This window comes from Sinocyclocheilus anshuiensis, unplaced genomic scaffold, assembly GCF_001515605.1.
Source record: "Sinocyclocheilus anshuiensis isolate Anshui unplaced genomic scaffold, SAMN03320099.WGS_v1.1 scaffold255, whole genome shotgun sequence".
Taxonomy (NCBI): domain Eukaryota; kingdom Metazoa; phylum Chordata; class Actinopteri; order Cypriniformes; family Cyprinidae; genus Sinocyclocheilus; species Sinocyclocheilus anshuiensis.
This window is the reverse complement of record NW_015549578.1, coordinates 297,771-321,433: the sequence shown is the minus strand read 5'-3', so window position 1 is coordinate 321,433 and position 23,663 is coordinate 297,771. Positions and strand designations below refer to the sequence as shown.

The 23,663-nt window shown below is 39.0% G+C and overlaps 2 protein-coding genes across 3 annotated transcripts in view; both read left to right on the top strand.

Annotated features, from left to right (window-relative positions):
- LOC107657563 (mitochondrial import inner membrane translocase subunit TIM50-like) overlaps positions 1-5,472 on the top strand; it is a 32,404-nt gene extending 26,932 nt beyond the window's left edge. The window contains exons 8-11 of the mRNA XM_016445706.1: positions 210-308; positions 4,397-4,553; positions 4,641-4,747; positions 4,831-5,472. Of these exons, the coding sequence (XP_016301192.1) occupies positions 210-308; positions 4,397-4,553; positions 4,641-4,747; positions 4,831-4,929 (462 nt within the window). The 3' untranslated portion in view covers positions 4,930-5,472. The remainder of the gene's footprint in view (positions 1-209; positions 309-4,396; positions 4,554-4,640; positions 4,748-4,830) is intronic.
- A 7,144-nt stretch (positions 5,473-12,616) lies between these two features.
- On the top strand, positions 12,617-18,583 carry LOC107657561 (delta-like protein C). 2 transcript variants are annotated; one of them, XM_016445704.1, is made up of 9 exons: positions 12,617-12,980; positions 13,089-13,322; positions 13,434-13,491; positions 13,601-13,858; positions 14,214-14,575; positions 14,668-14,884; positions 16,487-17,180; positions 17,281-17,395; positions 17,505-18,583. In XM_016445704.1, the coding sequence occupies exons 1-9, from the start codon at positions 12,930-12,932 to the stop codon at positions 17,508-17,510; spliced, it is 1,995 nt and encodes a 664-aa protein (XP_016301190.1). In that variant the 5' UTR covers positions 12,617-12,929; the 3' UTR covers positions 17,511-18,583. The 2 variants fall into 2 exon arrangements, with proteins under 2 accessions (XP_016301190.1, XP_016301191.1); XM_016445705.1 differs by lacking the exons at positions 12,617-12,980; positions 13,434-13,491 and having other exon boundaries at positions 13,280-13,322.
- Positions 18,584-23,663: the final 5,080 nt, after the last annotated feature.

The following is a 23,663-nucleotide window of genomic DNA, read 5'->3' as shown; positions in this document are numbered from 1 at the left end:
GTAGACGAGTTTGTTTTCTCATTTTGAGATTTAGAGAAATTTAGCATTGCATCACTTGCTCACCAATGGATGCTGATGTTTTTATCAGCTATTTGAACTGGCACCCATTCACTGCAGAGGATCTATTGGTGAGCAAGTTCTATATTTCTCCAAATCTGCTTCTGATCTGATTCCTGAACACATAATATTGTATGTTTGTGTGTGAACAGACGGCGTACCCCTTGATTGACAGTATAGACCCTCAAGGATTTGTGATGTACCGGCTCTTCAGAGATGCCACACGCTACATGGAGGGCCACCATGTTAAGGTAAACTTCACAATCTGCTTGTCTATTCATCTGCTTCTCGATATCATGCTTTGTTGGTGATGTGTGCAAACTCACTCTCAGTATTTAGGACACTTCTCTGTTCCTGTAAACAGTGTCCACCACTTACCATAAAAAATTCAACTGTCTGGTATTTCACCCCTACATGGCCACGAGTCGTTTGACTCACAGTATTTGAGATAAGCCATATGTCGCATAACACTGAAATATTTCACTGGCCTCAGATAGATGCTGCTCATTTAACCATAAATTATAATGTTTTCTTGTACAGATGTTGATAGTTTGGTTTTACCAAAGTCCACGTGTTCTGGGGAAACTCATTCATAGAACTGTGAAGTTTCAAAATGTGCTCATTATCATGCTACAATCCTGATTCACAGACGTACATTTGCTAACTTCCTAATTTCTTACAAATGGCAATTTGTAAAGCTCCTCCATGTGTATGTAATACAGTATTGCTCAAGATCCCGCCCCATGGGCCCCCTCTCCTGAATGACCAGGGCAACATTATGGTGCGATACCCCCCGTGTCTCTTCTGCATGCCGTCCTTCTGTTCACCCATTGATTTCCCCACTGCTATGTCCTTATTCTTTTTTTCTTTTCTTAACAGCCCAAGACAATAGCAGTTTCTTCCTTTCCTCCTCCCATCTTTCTTCTCAGGCCTCATTAACCTTCTGCCCCCTCCTTTTTCCTTCATTAGGCCGTCCGTCACCTAAGCTTTCTCCTCATTACGTTTGTGAATGGTGCACAACGCTTAAGATCAAATTTACTATTGCATTACAGTGTACAAATTCAAATTCGGTTTTAAAATCAACTTTAGCAACCATAATCATATACAGTGTCACGTTGCTGAAGGGCATTATTTATTATTTTATTCTTTATTCTACACTATTATTCAAAAGTTTGGAGTTACTGAGTTTTTTTTTTTTTGTAAGAAATTCATACTTTTATTCAGCAAGGATGCATCCAATTGATCAAAAGGGACAGTAAAACATCTGTAATGTTACAAAAAGTTTCTATTTTAAATGAATGCTGTTCTTTTGAACTTTCTATTTCTGAAAAATATATTCAGCTTAATATTTTTGTAGAAACTGTAATACAACTGTTTTCAGCTTTTGATAATAATGAGATATGTTTCTTGAGCACCAAATCTGCATATTTGAATGATTTCTGATCATGTGACACTGAAGACTGGGGTAATGATCCTGAAAATTCAGCTTTGCATCACAAATAGAACAGTTGTTTTAAATTGTAACGATATTACCCAATATTACTGTTTTTACTGAAGTTTTGATCAAATAAATGCAGCCTTGGTGAGCATACCTCGCATCTTTCAAAAACATTTCAAAAAATGTATAAAACATTGTAAAGTAATTCTTTTAACTCAATTTCTTTAATTGCATGTTAAAGTACTATTATTAATCTCAAGATATTACATTTGAACTTGTAGAACACGTTTGCTAGTAATGGACTAAAACAAATTAGAGCAAATGTCTTTTGATCTCAATTTGTTTTTGTTTTGCGTTTTATAAAATAATTATAATATTTATAAATAATTACGTTTATTTTATGGTGGATAACTGATCTTATTGAAAGTATATACTTTTTTCGTCTACATTTAAAAAACAAAACAGAAATTAAAATAAAAATAAAAAATCAGTCATTAATCAAAGTAAATTTACACAGTATTATAATGTATAGTATGAAAAATATATATTCATTCATTTTGAGATTTGCTAAAGAATACATTTAACAGTGTTTTTAAATTGAATGTGCTGAATTGAAATGGTTAACATTTCATACACTCACGCTACTTCATAGCTGCTTCTGATCGTACAGAAACAGACATGAGTGTATGCATGTGTATTTGCGCAATAGGTCTTCGCTTCGGTCACATTTCACCACTGCCTGTCTGGCCTTGTCCACACCAGACCCCCATCAGCACTCTCTCTCCATCCACCTTCTGCCAACCCATGTTTATTTCACTCCGCTTCACCCTCATCCCCTCTCCTCTTCTCTCCCTCCCTCACCTCCCATCTGGCTCTCAGAAGCGGGTGGGGGAAGGAGCAAACAAGTTGGATAAGTGTGTCTTCTAAAGAACTGTGAATGAAAAACTGCTGATGAAAGAATTAACAACTTATACACTTAGGAAAAGCAATGAGAAGTGTGAAGAAAACTGGTGCCATGACAAGATTGATACTAAAAGCGAAAGCTAAAGCAGCATAATGCATTTTGGGCCAGCATGAACTTGATCGCTTTGAGCGATGCATGACAGAAAGGTTCCCTGGTATTTATGTAAAACTCAACTGTGCTCAGTTTCCCAAGGTAGCCTTTCTGTGAACCGTTTGGCACAGATATGACACCAGTAGATGCTGCTCCCCACCCCCAACACAGAAAGGGGGGCGGGACGGATTTGATTGGCAGGTGTGTAGCGTGGCACGTGTGCATAAACATACTAATTATCATTAGGTTTCACATAAACATACTAATTATCATTAGGTTTCACATTTTGAATGTGATTTAGATGCCATTAAGGTCACGTGTAGCAATAATCCATAAAAATCTCATTACTTATACATGCACGCTCATACACTCAATAACAAATACAGTGAAACACACTCTCATTCCCGGTGGGGTTCAGGGTGTCCCTCATAGGGAAGGCAGATGTGGGTAATTTATTGTAAATGCTACGGAGTGTGCCACCGTCAAGAGGGCTTTCTTTTCGGGGGCCCTCCATCTCTCGCACACGCAATTTTTTTTTTTTCGGTCCCTCAGGGGGATGCTGATGACCTCAGTGATAGAGAGAGTGCAGCGTCCCTGTCCATCTGCTCTGTCGGACCACCATTGAGACAGCTGGCCCGGAGAGAGTGTGTGTTTGTGTGTGAGCGAGCTGGTGAATGCCGGTGCCAATGGGCTGGTGTTAAGTCTTTGCACCCCTCCACAAATGCATAGGTGTAAATATGGTTCGCATCAGTGTCACAGAAACGTTTGGGGGTGTGAGAGGTCACATTTAACCTCAGTTTGTATGTATTTTGTATGTATAGCTGTGATAAGTAGACTGGAGCTAATTTACTAGATGTCAGGGCTATTGAAGCAGTAGGCCGCAAGGCACCGAGCGGTGATTTTGCCACAGGTAAGGGGTGTTTTGGGGATTTAACCATAGTAAAATCACTGTACCACACAGCCTAGAGTGGCTTTTATCACATTGTTGTTGCTAACATTCATTTTAATAAAAAAAATTAAAAAGACTGCTATGTTCAGCATATATACAGATAGATACAAGTCTAAAAATGTAAAGTAAAATGTAAATGAAAAAAATAATAGTTGTATAGAATTAATAGAATTAGAAATATAATTCATATTAAATATAATTTAATTTGTATAGTTGCATATATATTTCTATTTTTATATTCTTAATTTTGTTAATTTTATCATTAAAATGATAGCAACAGCAATAAGCAGTATTTCAAGTACATTATCTTTGAAGCATATTTTGATGAACTCCTTTTTAGTTGATTCTTAAGAAAAGATTTTTAATGAAGTGAGACCATATTATCAAAGAAACTAATCAAATTATTAAAATGAAATTTGTTTATATATATCTATCTATAAATACTGTATAGATAGATAGATTAATTTACCTTTCATCTTAGTTTTTTTGGTACTTTTTCTGTTTTTTCTTGCCATGAATAAAGCTGTAGTAGCTGGCATGGCGCGAAGTTATAAACAAATAAACAATATATATATATATATATAAACATCTATAAAAATACTAATTATATATTAATTTAATCATGTATGTTTTTGTACATTATATTATATATTTAATATTTTAAGAAATTATTATACTTATAATTTATGTATTAAATAATTGCTTTTGTCTAATTTTATATTTTATTGTCATTTTTTATTTTGTTTTAGGTTTAAAGGTTTAACTCTGGGATATTTTACTTGTCAAAACACCTTGCACATTTAAAACTTTTTTTTAAATAACCTTGTTGGTAAAAATCAGTAGATGGTGCATACGCTTGAATGATATTCACTAATGACACTAATTGTTTGTCCTGCAGGACGTGTCTTGTTTGAACAGAGACTCCTCTAAAGTCATTGTGGTGGACTGCAAGCGAGAGGCCTTCGGTCTACAGCCTTTCAATGGCTTGGCACTGTGCAAGTGGGATGGCAACTCAGAGGATCGCACACTCTATGACTTGGCTGCTTTCCTTAAAAGTGAGTATGCATGTGTGTGAAAAGAGTTCCGGGCAAATGGGAGTTTCATTTGTACAAATCATTTGACCAATTGTAAATGGTGTGTAGCTATAGCCATCAGCGGAGTGGAGGATGTACGTTCAGTGCTAGAGAACTATGCCCATGAGGAAGACCCCATTGAAGCCTTCAAAAGAAGACAAGCACAGCTTGCACAGGTACTCGTTACATTTCTTTCTCCTTGTCAGATGGCATATAAAGTGGTGTTTACTAATACTGCATGAATGTTTCGCACGTACAGGAAGAAGAACAGAGACTTTCGGAGCTCGCACAACAGAAAAAACAGGGATTTTCTTTAGGTACCATCGCAGGTCGTCTCTGGTCCCGGAAGCAGCAGTGAGGACTCGTCCTGCTCACACCCACCTGAAACAGTCCCGCCTCGACTGTGACCAGCCACTGAGATGAGGATCATAGTCAAACAGGTGGACAGTGTATGTGGGAGGAAGGGAAAAATGGGAGCAGAAGGGCATGTGGAAAAAAACATCCAATCAGCTGCACTGAAGAAATGCTACCTTCCAAAAGACGTTCCATTCCTGTGGAAAATAGCACTTTGTGGACAGCAGATATGGTGCCATAATGTATGATCTCACTGATTAGAAATTGTTTCAGGGTGGTTGGACCAGTTCCTGTCCACTTCTTGGCTCCCTTATCTCTGCAAGAACAAAGAACTGCATAGCACCACGTGAACTGAAAAACTGATGCTGTTTCCATCAAGTAGATCCTATTTCAGACCCATAACTGTTGCTGTAGGCAATAGCCTGATATTAGACTTCAAAAATGTCTGCTCAGCACACGGTGCATGACGCAAAACCTTGGATTTGTGTTCATGCTGCCAGTGAGACTGTCTTTGTCATGATGATACTGTTGCAGTGTTGAAGAGAACCGAACAAAGAGCTCAATCTGGTGCTATTTCTCTTCACGACAGAAATGGCCCATCATGTCTGAGGATGTGCTCGTGGAATGTTCTTTGTATTGCTTTTGTTGTGACACCCAGAATATCTCCAATAAACAAACCATAACATAATGTGTGTGTAATGTTTTGCCATGGTATTTTTTTCTGTGCTTAAAGGTGTCATCCAGAGCAAATCAGCTTGAATTATATATGCTTTAAAGGTGACATATCATGAAAATCTGAATTTCCAGGTTTTAAGTGCTATAATCAGGTCCCCGGTGCATCTACCAACCAAGGCAACGTCAAATAGGTTAACCCAGTAACTTTGTTTTGGTAAGCCCTTTTCTGCAAGCGTCTGAAAAAATGAGCGCGTCTGATTTCGCTCCCTTGGTGACGTGGCAAAGGGATCTCATTATAATATTACCACCCCTTAATCTGTAAGCTTCCACTCACGGCGCCATCATTTTGATTTCACAGGCGACAACGGTGTACTAGCTCTAATGCCATGGCGAAAGTTTGAGCAAAACATGCTAAGTGTTCTGTCTTTCTCTGCACAGACGAGCACAGAACACTATTTAGAGTCCCAGCCTCAGAGGAGATTTATTGATTTATTTACTGTATAATGCTGCTGCCACACAGATCTAAAATAAACATGCAATTTATTTCCCAGCTGTTTACCTTCACAGACATAACCGACTGTTTTTGTAACTCGTGTGTTTTTAGCGTAAACTTAGTTTAGTACTCACATGCTGTGACAGCCGCTTTCTGTCCGTGTGCTTCGGATGTGTGCGCTCAGAAAACAGTATATCAGAAGTTTAAACTCATATGGTTTAAAACGCATCGATAAACATGATAATCAGAACCAAAACAGATGTTTTTAGCAGGTACGAGCTGTAATAGCGCAGCTCTATTCTGGAAAATCTCAAACAGGTTTATAGATCTGCTGTTTGAAGCACATCAACTTGTCACTGGGGTTCCTCAGGGATCAGTTCTTGGACCCCTCCTCTTCTCCATATACACAACATCACTGGGTCCCATCATACAGGCACATGGCTTCTCCTACCATTGCTATGCTGATGACACACAGCTCTATCTTTCATTTCAACCAGATGATCCAACGGTAGCTGCACGGATCTCAGGCTGCCTGGCGGACATCTCGGCATGGATGAACGAATATCACCTACAGCTCAACCTGGCAAAGACTGAGCTTCTTGTCTTCCCTGCCACTCCAACTCTACAGTATGATTTCTCCATCCAGCTAGGTTCTTCTACAATTACCCCATCAACTTCGGTCAGAAATCTTGGTGTAACCTTTGATGACCAGCTGACCTTCAAAGACCACATTGCAAAGACCGCTCGATCTTGCAGGTTTGCATTGCACAACATCAGAAAGATCAGGCCCTTTCTAACGGAGCATGCTGCACAACTTCTTGTCCAGGCCCTTGTCATTTCTAGGCTGGACTACTGCAATGCTCTTCTGGCTGGACTTCCATCAAGCACAATCAAACCTCTACAAATTATTCAGAATGCAGCGGTACGACTGGTCTTCAACGAGCCCAAAAGAGCCCATGTTACACCTCTCTTTATCTCCTTGCACTGGCTACCGGTCGCAGCTCGAATCAAGTCATTCGAATCAAGATTTTGAATGCTTCCATTGTCCTCATTTGTAAGTCGCTTTGGATAAAAGCGTCTGCTAAATGTCTAAATGTAACAATATATTATGGTTTTGCAATTCTGAGGGGAAAACAATTATGAGATAGAAACTTGCGATTCTGAGTTTACATCTTGCAATTCTTGCAGCTCTTGTTGATATTTTACAATTCAGACTTTTTTTCTTAGAGTTTTGATTTTATATCTCAATTTATATCTCTCTAACTTTATTAGAATTTGACATTTTGCAATTCTCAGAATTTTGAGGGGGAAACAGTATGAATTGTGAAATTTTATTATGTTAACTTGAATTCTTTTTTTAATACTATGCATTTTTAGCTTTATTAAATAATCGTTAATTCCTAATTTTTTTAATTTATTTTTTTGTTACCAGTGCATTATTATGGCCCAGTTGTTTTACCTAATGCTGGGTTTTTTTTGTTTTTTTTTGGCTGTGGTACTTATTTCAGAAAACAAAATGCTCAATTAAGACACAAAATGCTAAATTGAGGCGCAACTTTGTAATTTCCTGCCATTTTCAAATAATGTTCAGTGCAAAGGGTTTTGATAAAATGATATTCTGGCTTTAGCTAAAATATGTCACATTGCTTTAATAATATAATCAGAATTAAATGGTTGAATTTTACTACTGCTATTTCTAGTGTGTCGTTTAATTTTGTTGCACAAATATTAGAAATCTTAGTTTTAAATCATTGCATACTCTACCAATTGCAACTATTTAAACGAAACTTTAAAAGCTATTGTTTGTAACGGTTTGTGTTCCTCTGTTTGTCTTGTGTGAATTAGAATCTAGCACTAAATCAATTTATCTGTATCATTTACTTCAACAGTCTAACTCGATCTTTGTGCACTTAAAATAACACCCACACCTATGAGGGGCCATATAGGCCATAATTATTGAAAAGCCTCATACAAAAACTAGTGAAACGAAAAACATTGATCGACCTTAGTGAAATTCTTTCATACACATTACTGAAAAACCTCTTACATTAGGCTAGTGAAACGAAAATAAACCCACATAATGTGATAACCTCTCAGACCGAGCCGATGCTCCAGCAGCACGCTTCAGAACGCACACAATTTGAGGCAATTGAGAGACACAAAATGCTAGGTGTTAAACTTTTGTCAATGTCACACCTTTGCGTTTGACAGAAGGACACGTGCCATTATGGCCTCATGGTAACCTTTGAATATCTCTGCAAAATCACACCATGTTATGCTTAGGGATATGAGACCGAAAACGCATTCTAGTCTAATATTGTTCCTAAACACTGAGAAAACATTCAAACAAAAATGTGGTGACATTTAATTTATATATAGCCTGTGACTAATTAATATTTTTTAACTAAACGTTGTCATATCAACAAACAATAACATAGTCTGACGAGCCTTAAATACATAATTTAGATTAGGACATGGCTACCTTTAGTAAGTTATATTCATTCAGTAACAGCTCCGACTAAGTGTTTTTGTTTCAATAAAAAGAACCGGTTCGTAAGACTCGAGCTACGCCGTGTGTCTATGATTCATTTAAAAGAGCCGACTCTTAAGAGTCATTCGCTGGGGAGTCGGATTATCGCACTATTACGCTGCATGTGTTTGATTCACTCAGAAGAACCAGCTCATAAGAGTTATTTCGCGAATCTGAGTACATAATTTAATAATAATATCATACGATGTTTCGCAGGGGCGCCTGCAGGATTTCTTCCGAGGGTAGGCTACGCACAGTTTTTTTTTTTTTTTGAAGGGGGGGCTTTTTTCCCCTTTTCCCAAAAAAGCTTATAGCCTACTACTGTTTCAGCTATTAAAATAGTTCAGTTTTGTATGTAATGGAAAAGTGATTGTATTTCGTTTCGTTTTTTTATAAAGTTAATTTAGGAAAACGTTTGGAGCATTTTTGTTTTTTGTGTTTTTTAGTAAGGACCAAGCGGCCAGCGGCAGACAGTGAATTGATCATAGCCTATGTTTGATCAATTTAGCCTTCTCAAATCATCACGACTTGCCTAAAATAAAATCTATAGATATAAAACAGTTCAAGCATATCACAATGTTAGTTTAAATGTTTACCCTACATTAATGTGCGCTGTTAGACGCATATCTAATAGTTTGTGCGGAGAGTGGAAGCTGAAGCTCTGCAGCACATGGAGGCGCCAGCGCGATCACTTGCATTATTTTCTAAAAGTGGAAACTCAATTTAGCCTTCTCAAATCATCACGACTTGCCTAAAATAAAATCTATAGATATAAAACAGTTCAAGCATATCACAATGTTAGTTTAAATGTTTACCCTACATTAATGTGCGCTGTTAGACGCATATCTAATAGTTTGTGCGGAGAGTGGAAGCTGAAGCTCTGCAGCACATGGAGGCGCCAGCGCGATCACTTGCATTTTTTTCTAACAGTGGAAACAACTTAAAATACGCAGTCATTTTTTGCTCATAAAGGTAAGAGTAATACATCATTCTAAACTGTAAAGGGTCGACAGAAATACGGGACACACAGGCCTTTAATAACTGCTGAAATGTTTGCGGGGCAAATCTCAAGTCAGTCTCATGGTACGCACAGTAGCCGTACGCCTGCAGGCGCCACTGATGTTTCGTACTGTAGGCAGTACAGTATAACGGAACCGTAAAAATAAAAATCATTAGGTTCCGTTTTTAACGGAATCTTTTTCCGAATAGATCTCGGTTCCCAACACTAGCTCGACTTTCTGTAGCACATAGGAACTGTTTTCGCTGACCTGTTAAATGATTTCGCCAGTTCCATAGCTTAACCCCAACAGACTGTTTCCCAAAGGTGTGAACAAATGATATGCGAATAAAGTGACGCCTCGGAGCATCAAGCACGTGCAGGGAGCCTGGGAACCGGTCTGCGTCGGGCACCACGTGTCGCACTTCACACCTTGGCAGAGGGGCACCCATTCATATTTATGGGTACGCCTTCTGCCACTGGCTAACACCTCACCATAACTGTCGCCATGTGTCATTTCACCCCCATGTGCCAATTCTCCTCCTCTTCCCCCCAGAATTCACTAGCACCCAGTCACAGACACGTTTTATCCCAGCCAAAGCGACGGCTCTTACACCGTTTGGATGTTAGACACGTGGATGGGAAAGTGTTAAGCACTGGCGCGCAAAGCAAAACATCTAGGGCTTAATTTTGTAAGCCGCAAAAGCAAGCAATGAAACTACTGCCGTGGTGACTTTATTACACGTATTAATGTCCCCGGGGGAAAGGGGATTCGTGTAAGTTTGATCTATCATTCACCTATCAGGAAACATCAGAGATGCACCATGCGCGTCTTCGATTGAGCCAGATGGCTATTGATTTTGTGACTTTTTCCCGCTTTCCCCTCATCACTCTCTTTGTCGAATGAACATAATGAGCACACGACACCTATTTTGCTGAACATGTACCCCATAGCGCGCATCAACGAGCGTGGGCACACATCATGGGACTGGGACGTCAAAAAAACAAAAAATTCAAATTTTATATAGGCCCTATGATATTTAAGGGCGCAGATGACATATGGTTCAACAAAAGTATAGCCTTTCCAGCAATAAACAAACTGCATAACAATGTTACATTGTTTAGGCTACATAAAATGTTACATAAACATTAACAAGAGGTTAACATTTTATATGCAAATAAATACACAAACCACCACAGAAATACTCAAATGATTTTTATAAATAAAAAGTTTAAATTGTCTTATAATTTATGGAGAAATATTCTCTACTTGCTAATCTTTTAATTTATCATGGTTATCGTTTTTGTATATTAGAGTGTTTATGTAACATTTTATGTTATTTTTTGCTGGAAAGTCTTTTTTGTGCATTTGTGAGTCATTGTGCGGCCTTCCACCTGTGTAACCAATACAGTTTATACTAACAATCATATTTTAATAGCTCTAATCGGTTGGCATATTAACATTATATGATTGAATGACATATATACCCATTACTATTGTTGCATTAAACCACATAACCGCTGTATGGATAAAGTGTATTCAACCAAACGCCATTCCAGTTGTTTATTTGCTGAGACAGTTTTCTTGTTTACACAGATAATATAACTCTTGTTTACGTATTCCTTGTGTCCATCAGAAGCCAAGAAACCAGACTGTCTAAATAATTGTCCGACAATAAATTAACAATAGCAGCCCTTCCTAACCCCCCTAATCATATGGTGCCGTCCAGTGGGCAAAGCGTGCCTGGGGTAAAGATGGGGCCAGCAGAGGCACGCGCTGCTCTCATTCGAATCACAATAGAAAATCACTAAAGTACGAGCAACAGTTTGGAACGCTGCGCATTGTTCGCGCGTGTCTCCTCTGTTTAACCTTAACATGGCCCAGTATGGTGCGACAGAAACTGAAGTGAACTCAAAAATTGAATTTTTACCTGCAGTTCTTCATTTTGAGTTTCTGCTCGCGTGTAATAACATTTCAGCAACTGCTGCTGCATGCTCTAATTTAGCGTATTAATAAACTTGCATGTCATTTATATAAGAAAGAGGTTGTTTAAACTTAATCAAAATAATGAAATCAGTGAAGACGACGAGGGAATATTCTACCGTATGCATATTGTCGTGACCTGGTGACAAGTTGGTGTGTTTAGCTACACATATAGTATATCAAGAAAGCGAAGCGCAAACACAGTGCGCAGGTGCAAGGATTATCATACAGCTGTAGCGAGAGCCCCCTCCCCGCACACATACACACACTCTTACTCCAGAAAGCAATTATCTGCAATCTTAAATGCCCTGCGCAACCCCCCACCATTTCACCCTCTTTACCAAAGACCTACAATCCAAACCCAAGATAACAAAAGAGCCCTCCGGATCTTTCCAGGGCACAATAAAGCGCTTGCCGGTTTAACGACTCACACGCGTCAGAACCTACAGATTTTTAGGGCTGAATTAAAGGGGATGTACGAATCCCCTCCACCCGACCAACCCACCCCCCTTTCCGCGATCGGTGACGACCATTCAAGACGAAAACAAACTTTTTTTTTAGAAAATTACATGGCACGCGACATCGTAGAAAACACAAAGTGTGCGTACTTGGTAAGAATACAAGAATTACAAATTGACATAAAAAACCCTCTGCACATCTTTGCACATCCTTAAATAGCTATATGACAAGAGGCACAGGTTTAATTACGCCCCGGACATATTTAAAGAAAGTTTAGAATTTATTCCTATAATGTTTAGGAACACAATGTGGAGCAATGTCCAATAAATTGTGATTTGATGTTTGAATTCATTTAAAAACCAATGTGATAATGTTAATATTTAACTAGGTTAATTGCTGGTTGTTGTCAACATATAGCCTACTTTTGTATAGTTTCCAAATGCCTGTGTTATGTAAAGTTTATGTTGTGCTGTAATATCTCTTTTACTATCAAATGAACTTAAAGCGTCATGATGTTCAGGGAATCATCAAATAAATCCATCAAAGCACATTTATGAGTTTCGCATAGGCCACGCCTCCTCTTGGCTGCTATTTAAACGCAGTCCACACTCCACGAAAGGTAACAGGTCCGAAGTCCCCTGGAGTTAGAAATCTGTTTCTCTTTGCTTTGTAAGCTCCAACATAGACGACATTAAGATTTTTTTTTTAAATAGTTAAGTCATTTTGCTTTGAAATACGATATTTTTAACTGTTTTTTCTTTCTTTCTTTCTTTTTTTTTTCTTAAATCGTGGATACCACTACAAACATTCATATCGGACTACTCTCGCAGTCTGCTATCGTTCAGTAGCAGACAAGAAGATCCAAAATGGCTCTTGTTTTATTAAAGTGTTTTTTAATTTTGTTATCAGCGCATCTGGTGAGTATTTCACACCTATTGTAACACACCTATTGTAAGTATTGTAAGCCGCGTCTTTGACAAGTGCTTTCCCAGCGTGCTAATAATAGTCCTGTATTATTTCCATAGGCGGAATCATCCGGAGTGTTTGAGTTGAAAGTGCACTCCTTCACAAGCTCAAGCAGTGTGTGTAAACGGTCCAGTGACTGTCAGATCTTTTTCCGCGTTTGCCTGAAGCACTCACATGACATCATACTACCAGAGCCGCCGTGCACTTACGGCACTGGAATGACAGGAATATTCAACGCAGACTCCGTCTCCAGCAGTGCGCATATCCGTTTGCCTTTTAATTTCAAGTGGCCGGTGAGTAGCTCAAAATGACATACTAGCCTACTCATTATCAGTTCGTATTTAGGTATATATGTATGCATGTATAATGCATGTAATATTAAACAGAGCCTTCTGGCATTACAGGGAATCGTCTCGTTGATAATCGAAGCCTGGAACGCAGAGTCCTCTGACCAGTCTACAGGTGTGCGCCCTACTGTTGCCTCACCTGCGTAGTTTTAGTAGTGTAGCCTACACAACATGTATTTGTTACCTGTAGATCAATATGTTAACTGATGTTTTATTTAATCCAGAGAACATCAACAACATGATCAGCCGTTTGGCCACCAAAAGAAGACTCGCCATCGGCGAGGACTGGTCCCAGGACGTGCATCTCGGAGAGCAAAGCCAACTGCGCTTTTCTTATCGTGTCGTGTGCGATGAATTCTACCACGGCGAGGAATGCTCGGATTTCTGCCGCCCACGGAACGACGCATTCGGCCACTTCAACTGTGACACCGCTGGCAACAGAATTTGCCTGCCTGGATGGAAAGGCGACTATTGCGCAGAACGTAAGTGTTTTTTGAATGTTGTACATAATTGTTGGCGCTTGGATAAACGAACATTAGCGGGGAAATAAATAACGCGGGCAAGTTCAACGGTTTCTTGCGGCTACAAACGTCCAGTTTGCTTTTGTTCACTGTAACAATAGGAGCAAAGAGCATGATTTAACAAGGACACGCGCTGAAACCTAATATGCTCTGCCTTCCATGAAAACGACGGCATGTGTTTCTTTTGTGTGCGTCCCAGCTGCTTAGTTTAGTACTTAACAAATACTTGATGTGTCTGAGCCTCCAGAAGGGGGGTTGTATTATGATGCCCAGTCATTTTAATGTCCCCCTTTCTCTCCCTCTCCTTTTTAAACAGCCATCTGCTTGTCTGGCTGTAGCGAAGAGCATGGTTCTTGTGAGGCCCCCGGTGAGTGCAAATGCCGCCTCGGGTGGCAGGGCCCCCTCTGTGACGAATGCCAGCGACACCCGGGGTGCCTGCATGGCACCTGCAACCAGCCCTTTCAGTGCACTTGCAAGGAAGGCTGGGGCGGCCTGTTCTGCAACGAGGATCTGAATTTCTGCACCAATCACAAGCCCTGCATGAACGGCGCCACCTGTACCAACACCGGCCAGGGCAGCTACACCTGCATCTGCAAGCCTGGCTTCAGCGGCAAAAACTGCGAGATTGAGACCAACGAGTGCGACAGCAACCCATGCAAGAACGGAGGCAGTTGCAATGTAAGCAACCGGTTGTGAAACTACAATCTACAGTCGTGTCCTTTCTTGTCCTTGGAGCAGGAATGTTAATGGCTTTTGCTTCTTCTTCTTAGGATCTGGTGAATGATTACACCTGCACGTGCCCTCAAGGCTTCTACGGGAAGAACTGCGAGGTCAGCGATATGACCTGTGCCGACGGGCCCTGCTTCAGTGGAGGGACCTGCATGGAGAAGGGAACTGCTGGCTACTCCTGCCTCTGCCCTCCTGGTTACATGGGCTCCAACTGTGAGAAGAAAATCGACCGATGCAGCAGCGACCCCTGTGCTAATGGTAAGTATATTTTCCCCTTATCTTCAGTCATAAATGCACAACATTCCAGTGTCATCGCCACCAGCAGCATGTTGAACCTTCAGTTTTTTTGTTTTGAGATGCATCCACTGTGCGTGATATACAACTCATGCATGATAGAACAGACTCCAGTGAGGCTCTTACACTGATATGAATGGCGAGATAGAGATGTCATAAAGCAATAGACTTGCTTTCCCAAGGGTTATGATTACTAGCCCTGGTTTACACCCTTGCCATTATTAGCCGCGTTTCCACTGTCGGGCCAAAAGCGAGCGTGCTAGTGCGTGCCAGGGCCAGTCGTGTTTCCACTGTCACTTCCGGGGCTTGATCGTGCCTCGTCGGTGCTTCCTCGGGGCCAACGGCCAGGGATTTTTGGCCCGCCGAATACCTTGGGCCAAAGCAGGCCAACTGGGGCTGGGAGTGGTTATGTTCAAAGGCGGAGTTTATCCGAGTTAGGAGACGGTCGGCACCGCTTCTCATTTCCCGTGTTTTCATATCAAGCTACCAGCTAAAATCAGCATTTAAAACATTCAAAACAATTTTTAAACTATTTTAAAATTAACCTTCAGACACCAGCGAGTGTCTGAAATAACAAACAATTACAAAAACTGTTCATTGTGTGAGGCAGAAATTTATTATATGCAATGCTAAAGGCTATGTATTCTAACCATCGGCATAATAATAAATACACATTATGCTTTTGAAAATACCAGAGACCGCTGGAAGAACTTAGACAAATCATATATGATTAATCGTGTATTTATTTGGTTTCTTGTTCTGTCTTTCTGACTTCTGCATCCACATATGTAATACATTTTATATCCATTTAATAACTCATAATGCTTTTTCGGTCTGTGAGCTCCCGCTGTTGCTTTGGCTGAAAGGATAACAGTATAGTGAGGCAGGACAGCGCCCAAACATCCTCACATTATATAATTTCGTGGAAAATTAATATAAAGTCTCATTCTTTCTAAAGTTGAAACATATGGCTTTATCAATGTTTTTCTAATGTGTTATACGTGTATGCCTCTAGACTGAGTTGTTTTGTGCATTTCTGTGATTACAAATAAACGGAGCAGCCACGACTGAACAAGTAGGCCTATGTGTTTTCTCTTTTTATCTGAAATAATTATACATATTAGTTGGATTTAGCATCACTGATGTGCACTTCTGACACACATTATTAAATTACTGTCACTGTAACTTTTTTTATTTTTTTATCATAAATCATTGGTAAAATATCGATGCTGGAGTCTTTTTAAAGGACGAAGCGTCCGCTTATGTCAAGTTCGTTTTGCGATAGCTTTCATTAATTTTCCCTTCGCTGGTGAAATGGTGATGTTGTGTGACATTTGCTTCAGAGAGGTGTGTTAAGGGTGGGTTTTTAGAGTAGCACTGGCCCGACAGTGGAAACGCAACATGATTTTGGGCTCGCGGCTTGAGGTGCTAGCCCATTGGCCCCTCCCGGTTCGTTGTAAGCCCTGGCTCGCACTGGCCTGACAGTGGAAAAGCGGCTATTCGGTTCAAGTTCCCTCATTGTTAGGCTAATGCTTTAATATGGTTCCCTTGTGTTTTTTTTTAAAGGTGGCCAGTGTCATGATATGGGTACCAGACTGATATGCCGATGCCGCCCCGGCTTCTCAGGCTTGCGTTGCGAAATCAACATTGATGACTGTGCAAACAACCCTTGCCAAAATGCTGGCACCTGTGTGGATGGTATCAATGGCTATACCTGCACATGCACGCTTGGTTTCTCAGGCAAAAACTGTGCTGTCCGCTCTCACGCCTGCAGCCTCAAGCCTTGCGAGAATGGAGGGACCTGCTACACCCACTTCTCTGGGCCCGTCTGCCAGTGTCCACCACGCTTCATGGGCACACTTTGCGAGGATAAAGACAAGCCTGCTGTGGCCAGCTCTCCTCTTTCAGCGGCCCTAGTGGTCTCATTCACTCTAGGCCTCATTACTCTTACCCTAGTGGTCTGCGCCGCCATTGTGGTCCTGAGACAGATGCGACAAAGCCAAAAAATCACCTCCACCACCTTGCGCAATGACTTGGAGTCCGTCAACAACCGAGTCTCTTTGACCCCGGCTTCAACTTTAGGCCGAGAAAAGGAGGCCTTGCTCATTCCTGGTGGTCCGTTTAAGGTGTCCAATAAAGATGTGGCACTCAGATCCACCACTGTGGACAGTCATTCCAATGAAAAATCAAATTACAAGCAGAAGATGGTGGACTACAATATGAGCATTGACGAAAAACCCACAAACAACAAACTAGACATGTAAGTTCATGTCTTGTTTTATTTTGTTCTTTGTTTCTGGCTTTTTATTTTACTGACATCAGTGTGCAAAACTAACACTGATGTGCTTACTTTATTTCAGGAAAAACTCTGAATCTGCATTGCTGGTTCCACCACTGAATTATCCAAAAGAGGGAGTGTATCACCCTGTGTACATCATTCCTGAACACATAGAACAATGTGTATTTGCTACTGAGGTAAGCATCTTCAGACATTGTTTTAAGTTCTTTCATTATTTATCATGATTTCAGTGTGATGCTTTTAAAGAACATGCGTTAATGGTTTTCTCTTTCTGTTCTTTCTCAGGTTTAACAGTATTCTTCAATCTGGAGCACCTCAATCACCAGTGGGCCTGACCCGAAAATGTTTACAGTCTTAAAGGACAAAAGGAAGACGTGAAGAGAGTATATATTATATCTACATTATATTATTTATTTATTCATGCTGCTGAGTAAAATGACTTACTTCTTGTTATGGACAATGATTTTGCGAAGACAAAGCAAAAGACTTGAAGACTTGAGGAACAACTTGCATTATTTGCACTATTTTTCCCCCTTTTTTTTTTAAATGACCCAAATAGAATTTATATATATTTCATCATATTTAAAATGTAGATAAAGAGCAAGAACTCTCTGGAAGAGCTGGGCAGAATCAAGGATTCGTTAATCACAGAAGCCTTGAAAAGGAAGAAAACAGGCATCCTGAAGTTCATCTCACTCTGTGAATCACATGAAGCCCAATCAATCAGCCTTATGGGTGGAGGAGATGCAACCGAAGGATCTGGAACTGTGACCATGGAGTATTTTTATTTTTATTTTTTGGATATGGTTCGAAATGCTATTTATAGACATATCTGTGATGAGAAGCAATCAAAGTTATTGAAGCTGTTTTGGCTGTGAAAAATGTGAACAACTGTCTTCGGAATCTACAGTTATATATGACTATGATTTTACTTAGTGCCTACAATGGATTTGACTATCAGTGACGTTCATTCAAACCAAACTCAATCTTAATTAAGTGCCTCATCTTTCAATGTGTTATAGCTCAATGAAAAAGGTACTCCTTAGAAAAACTGAAAAAAAAAACTTTGTATGTTTTTCGACAGAAAATATTTGGGTTGACTTGGGTACAAATTGTTTAACCAGCAGTGCATGATGGATGCTGTTGTGTACAGCTTTCATCCTGTCAACATTCACTGCTGCTAAGCTATTTCCGACATTCCCAAGGCTCGAAAGTACCAGTTGGTTCAAACCGATAGCCTTATCATTGTCAAGATTTCCTGGTTTTGTGAACCTCTGCATTTGGGTCTTTTTCAAAAAAGAAAAAAAAAATGTAAGATCATGATTCTTTGAAAGAGTAGAATTTTTTCCTTTCCTTTTTCTGTACATGGCATTTGTTTGTTTCTTTAATTTTTTAAACCATTTAAACCAAATAGATACTTTTATATTTTATACAGTCTTTCTTGATTTAACAATGCAATATTGTACAACATTTTGAGATATTCCTGCTATTTAATTGGATTGTAAATAATTTGTATTTATGAAAGATAAATGTATATATGTTTATGTATTGTGCATTTTGTCCAAAAAGTCCACATATATATATTTTTTCATACAATAAATCCTGAAATAATTTACTTTGTATATGTCTTCTTTTTTTTTCATTTAAGACTGCTGAGATAATACTAGGATGGATATATTCAACTTTTAATGTTAAACAACTACCTATAGTATGAATGCAACATCCTAAACAACTTGTAACACCATATATGAATCAATGTTTGATTACTATTAGAAAAGGAAACTATCTTGACAACTGTAGTGAACCATTATCTAGTCAAATTCATAAGAAAGCCTTCCAGTATGCCCTTTACTAATCCACTATTATTTAATTACTGTGAATTTTTGTTGTATGACTAGTTTGGTTGTGAGATATACTTAGTATCTCTGATCAGAACAGTGCAGATGAAGCCAGCGAAAATTGTGAAGGGTTATTAATGGTCCTCAGACAGGATCACCTGCCATTCACCCCCACTCTTCCTCTTCCATTCAAAGAGAGAAGCCGAGGCTTGAATAGGGGATGAGAGGCCTCAGCCGCTCTCGCTCTCCTTGGGGAGCATTGACATGTGGGCCCAGCCTGGTCTGACACCTGTCCTCCCCACCAGCCTATACAGACACTCGGATATGTCTCTGTACTGAGACCCACTATGAAGATTTTCTCTGTCACCTTCAAACTCTCAAAAATACACATCATTATAAAAGCGTCCTGAGATTACAGCGAATACTTTATTTTCTAGAACAGGAGACTAGAGAAAGATTATGAGCATTTATGTAACTTTTCTATTTATGTAACTTTCTATTTTTGAACTAAATAAATACTTTTATTGAGCAAAGACGCATTACATGTATCAAAAGTGACTGCAAAGACGTTTATAATGTTAAAAAATGATTTCTATTTCAAATAAACGCAGTTCTTTTGAACGTTCTATTCATCAAAGAATCTTGAAGAAAAAGAATCACGGTTTCCACAAAAATTTTAAGCAGCACAACTGTTTTCAACATTGATAATAATAGGAACTCTTGAGGATTAAATCAGAATGATATGATTTCTGAACTATCATGTGAAACTGAAGACTGGCTGCTGAAAAGTCAGCTTTGCCTTCACAGGAATAAATACAATTTTAAAATATATTAAAATGGAAAAATTATTTTAAACTGTAATAATATTTCACATTACTGCTTTTACTGTATTCTTGATCAGTTAATTGTGTTTACAACAAGTCTGCTTGATTTTTAAACTGATAATAAAGTCTCCATCTGAAAGTTTACACTCCTTTCATACTCATACTCATCGGTCTTGTTTTCTCTTTGCGGGAGTCTTAAAATCTTTTCCCTGCAGTTTTCTGTGCAAGCACCTGTGGCTAAGCTAGTTGGTCACAGTGACGTTAGCCGCACCAGGAGCAAAATATGTTTGCAAGCTTTAGAGGTTCCTGTGTGAGGTCATAGATGTGGAAACGTTGATTTTCCCTAATGGCTTATATCAAATTGAAAGAGAAAGAAAAGAGAAGGCGATTAGATTTCAGGCAACGATACAGACCTTTAGACTGAACATCACTGTCAATGTTTAACTTTTAAACTGGTCGCTTTCATACTTTGTATGGTCAGGAAGTGTATCAGTACATGAACCCACACCCTGCTAATTATATTTGTGATGGTGATAAGGCTGCATGTTTAATTGCTTTGGCATTCTTATGCCATGATGAACCAGAAGCGCAACATGTTCTCAATGTCCAACTTTGGTCACTTAGAACTGTTACTTTCTTATATGAGCTTTTTGAAGAGCAGCAGTAAATTTGAACTGGCTATATGGCAGATGGGAGTGGCCACTAACACGCTAACAAGAGACTATGCACTAACAAGGCATGTTTGATAAGAGAAAGTAATTTTGTAGTATAAAGGCCAGTTGATAACCAAGAATGACAACTACCATAACTATATTAGCATCCACATGAGCGCACGAAAATTCTCTGTTTGCTGCAGTTTTGTCATACTGCCACTTTAAATGCTCAAGCTCTTTAAATGGATGTAAACAAGCCAGCGAGCTGATCAGCACAGGACCTCAGAACACGGCCAGAAATCCCATCAGGACCTGCTGCTTTCCTGACGTCCTTCTATTCTGAAAGGCTTTCAATGTTTTTATCATTCATTAGATGGAAAAAAATCACTCTGAAAGTGATTTTAATGATATTGTTCCTCAATTTTGTTATAGTTGTGGTATAGGAATTCCTCCTATTAAAACGATTATTCAAATGTTATAGTTATTGTTATAGATTGAAAGTAGTGTGTTCACACAGAAAAACGCACAGACAAATTAGTGTAGTGTAATGTTGGAAATTTTCACTTTACAATCACAGCCTTCCCTACATAGCTGAAGGGGCACAACATGATGAAGACAATGGCAAAATCCAAATGTTTCCTTCAAATGGAAAACAGCAAATGTTCCTGTATAGGAAAAAACATTAAGTGTTCCATTTGATATGACAAAAATTCATACACTGGGTGACATGGCGTCTATATTTAAGGTGCTCAATGTATGTGCATTGATCAATGTTTATATGTGAATAAAAGCCTAAATGAAATCTGTTCATAAAGTAATCACGTCTCTTCAGAAGATCTGAACGACTCAGTTTATATAGATTACATTTATAATGTCTTTATAATCTTTTTGAAGCATCAAAATTTGGTGGAATGAACTTTTAATGGAGGTTTCATTAAAAATGCCTCCATTTGTGTTTCGAAGATGAATGAAAGGGTTTATTTTTGGGTTTAGAGTTTTAGTCAGCATTAAAAGTCGAACAGTCCGGCTAACTGCTCTTCTTAGAAAACTATGCTGTTGCTGATCAATAATGGGATTTCCATTATCCTTCCTTTTTCTTGTTTCTTGACTGTAGAATGGGGGATGTCAGGGTTGTTTCTTGTGAACGTATCAAGTGAGAGATCGTAAAACACAGTGAAAAATTAGCTCGACACCTGTAACATGCAATCTGGATATGTACCACAGTCATCCCTGCAGGGTGAACGACTACCATCACTGTCTCATACATGGTACTTGAGACATTTCCAAGTTCCAGTTCCAATTTCAAACTGTTCAAAAGAACATGATGTCATAATGCTTACTTATAAAATCTACAACTGTAAACACTTCCTTATTTAGAGACTCGTTATGCTAACAGAACACCAGCTTCCAGTCATTGCCTGCAGTGAAGCAATATAATTATCCAGTGTAATTACTGTAAAACATAAATAGGAAAGGAGGACAGAAGCAACAAATGAAGGCAGAAAAGAACTACGCAGTAAAAGGGAGAATCCCACATAGATTAAAGACACACCTGTCATCACTACATCTGCTGATTTCACCCTTCTTCCTTCTTTTCATGACCCTGAGAACCCCGTCTGGCATCTGTCCTGTGAAACAGAGAAAGGAAACGCACAATTCACGCACATGCTCTGAAAAGACAGTTGCAAATCCCAGTGAAACACATATTCTCTTTTATTTCTTGATGGACAGTGACAAAGATTTACACATGGTGATCTGGCAGTCATAGCATTTATTTGACATAGAAAGACTTTGAACCCATTATTAAAAGTCTTTACAGTCACTTTTGATCAATTTAATGCACCCTTTCTGAATAAAGATATTAATTTCCTTCTGATCTGACAACATGGATATTGTACGTAAGCCATGTGTCAGTTGTTCTGTTTGTTTGAGCATCCTGGCCAGCAGAACATAGCAAAACTGGCTCAACCAACAGTGTGAGTTTGGGGGTGGGGCTGTCTGTCTGTCTGGCCAATGACAGATGAGGGGACTGTTTAAGAAATTCTGTTTGGTGTTGCTAGAAAGTAAACACTTTACTTTTAAGATTAATCCAATTTTGAAGTATTGAGTATTGCAATGTTGATATTATGGGTATGACTTTAAAAAATCAATTTGATACCTCAGTACTTAAATGATGCTAGCTACACCCTGATCTAATCGCCTTCTTTCATTTTACTATAAACCCTTGGGTCTTCTGTTACAAAAAGATATGCATGATTGAGAACTTCAAGGAAACTCTTTATGCAGAGTGCATTGGTATGTTTTTGTATATGTATATACATGTGTGAGTATTGGCAGAGTGAGAGGTCGGGGTAATGGGGTAATGGGGGGGGGTAATATGGGGAGAAGTTTGTCTATCTAGGATTAAAGTTTGCCCACAAATCCTTCCCTCCTAACTTCCTGTTTTTGGAGTATTTATAGGTCTTGACATGGGAAGGGAAGTGGAGCTTATTCTGGCATACTCATCACTCCTAGGCCCCTATTATTTCCTTTAGCATGAGGAGGAAACGGTGCATCTTCCTGACCACACACCCTCAAACGCACACGTTCACTTATACACAAACAGCCAAAAGCACTTCATGGTGGTTTCATATGGTTCTGAAAAAGGTTTATACCATTTTCAAGAAACGTCTTAATTCAGTAACACAAAAATGTCATGTGGTCTAACCATCAAGTAAAAAGTATATACATGTAACATAAATTGTAACATTTTCCTTACACCCTGACTAGTTTTAATTATATTTTCTTTTCTTTTCTTTTTTTAAAGAAATGCAATGAACTATTAATCACATAACATTTCTGGGGAGTTGCACCACATGACATTTTACAGCCTGAACCGACTTTTCCTTGTCATGAAAATGTCAAATTATCCAATATTTTAAGAGACTCATTGAAATAATAATAATAAAAAAATCCTGCACACTATCCACACTTGCAAATGTTTATAAATGTATTCACTCACAACGTTTCGGACCTTCATCAGGCATCGTTGTGAGTGGAATAAATTTATATACATTTGCAAGTGCGGATAGTGTGCAGGATTTATTCTTTTTTGTTTTGATGTTGGACCTGTTTTTTTTTTTTTTTTTT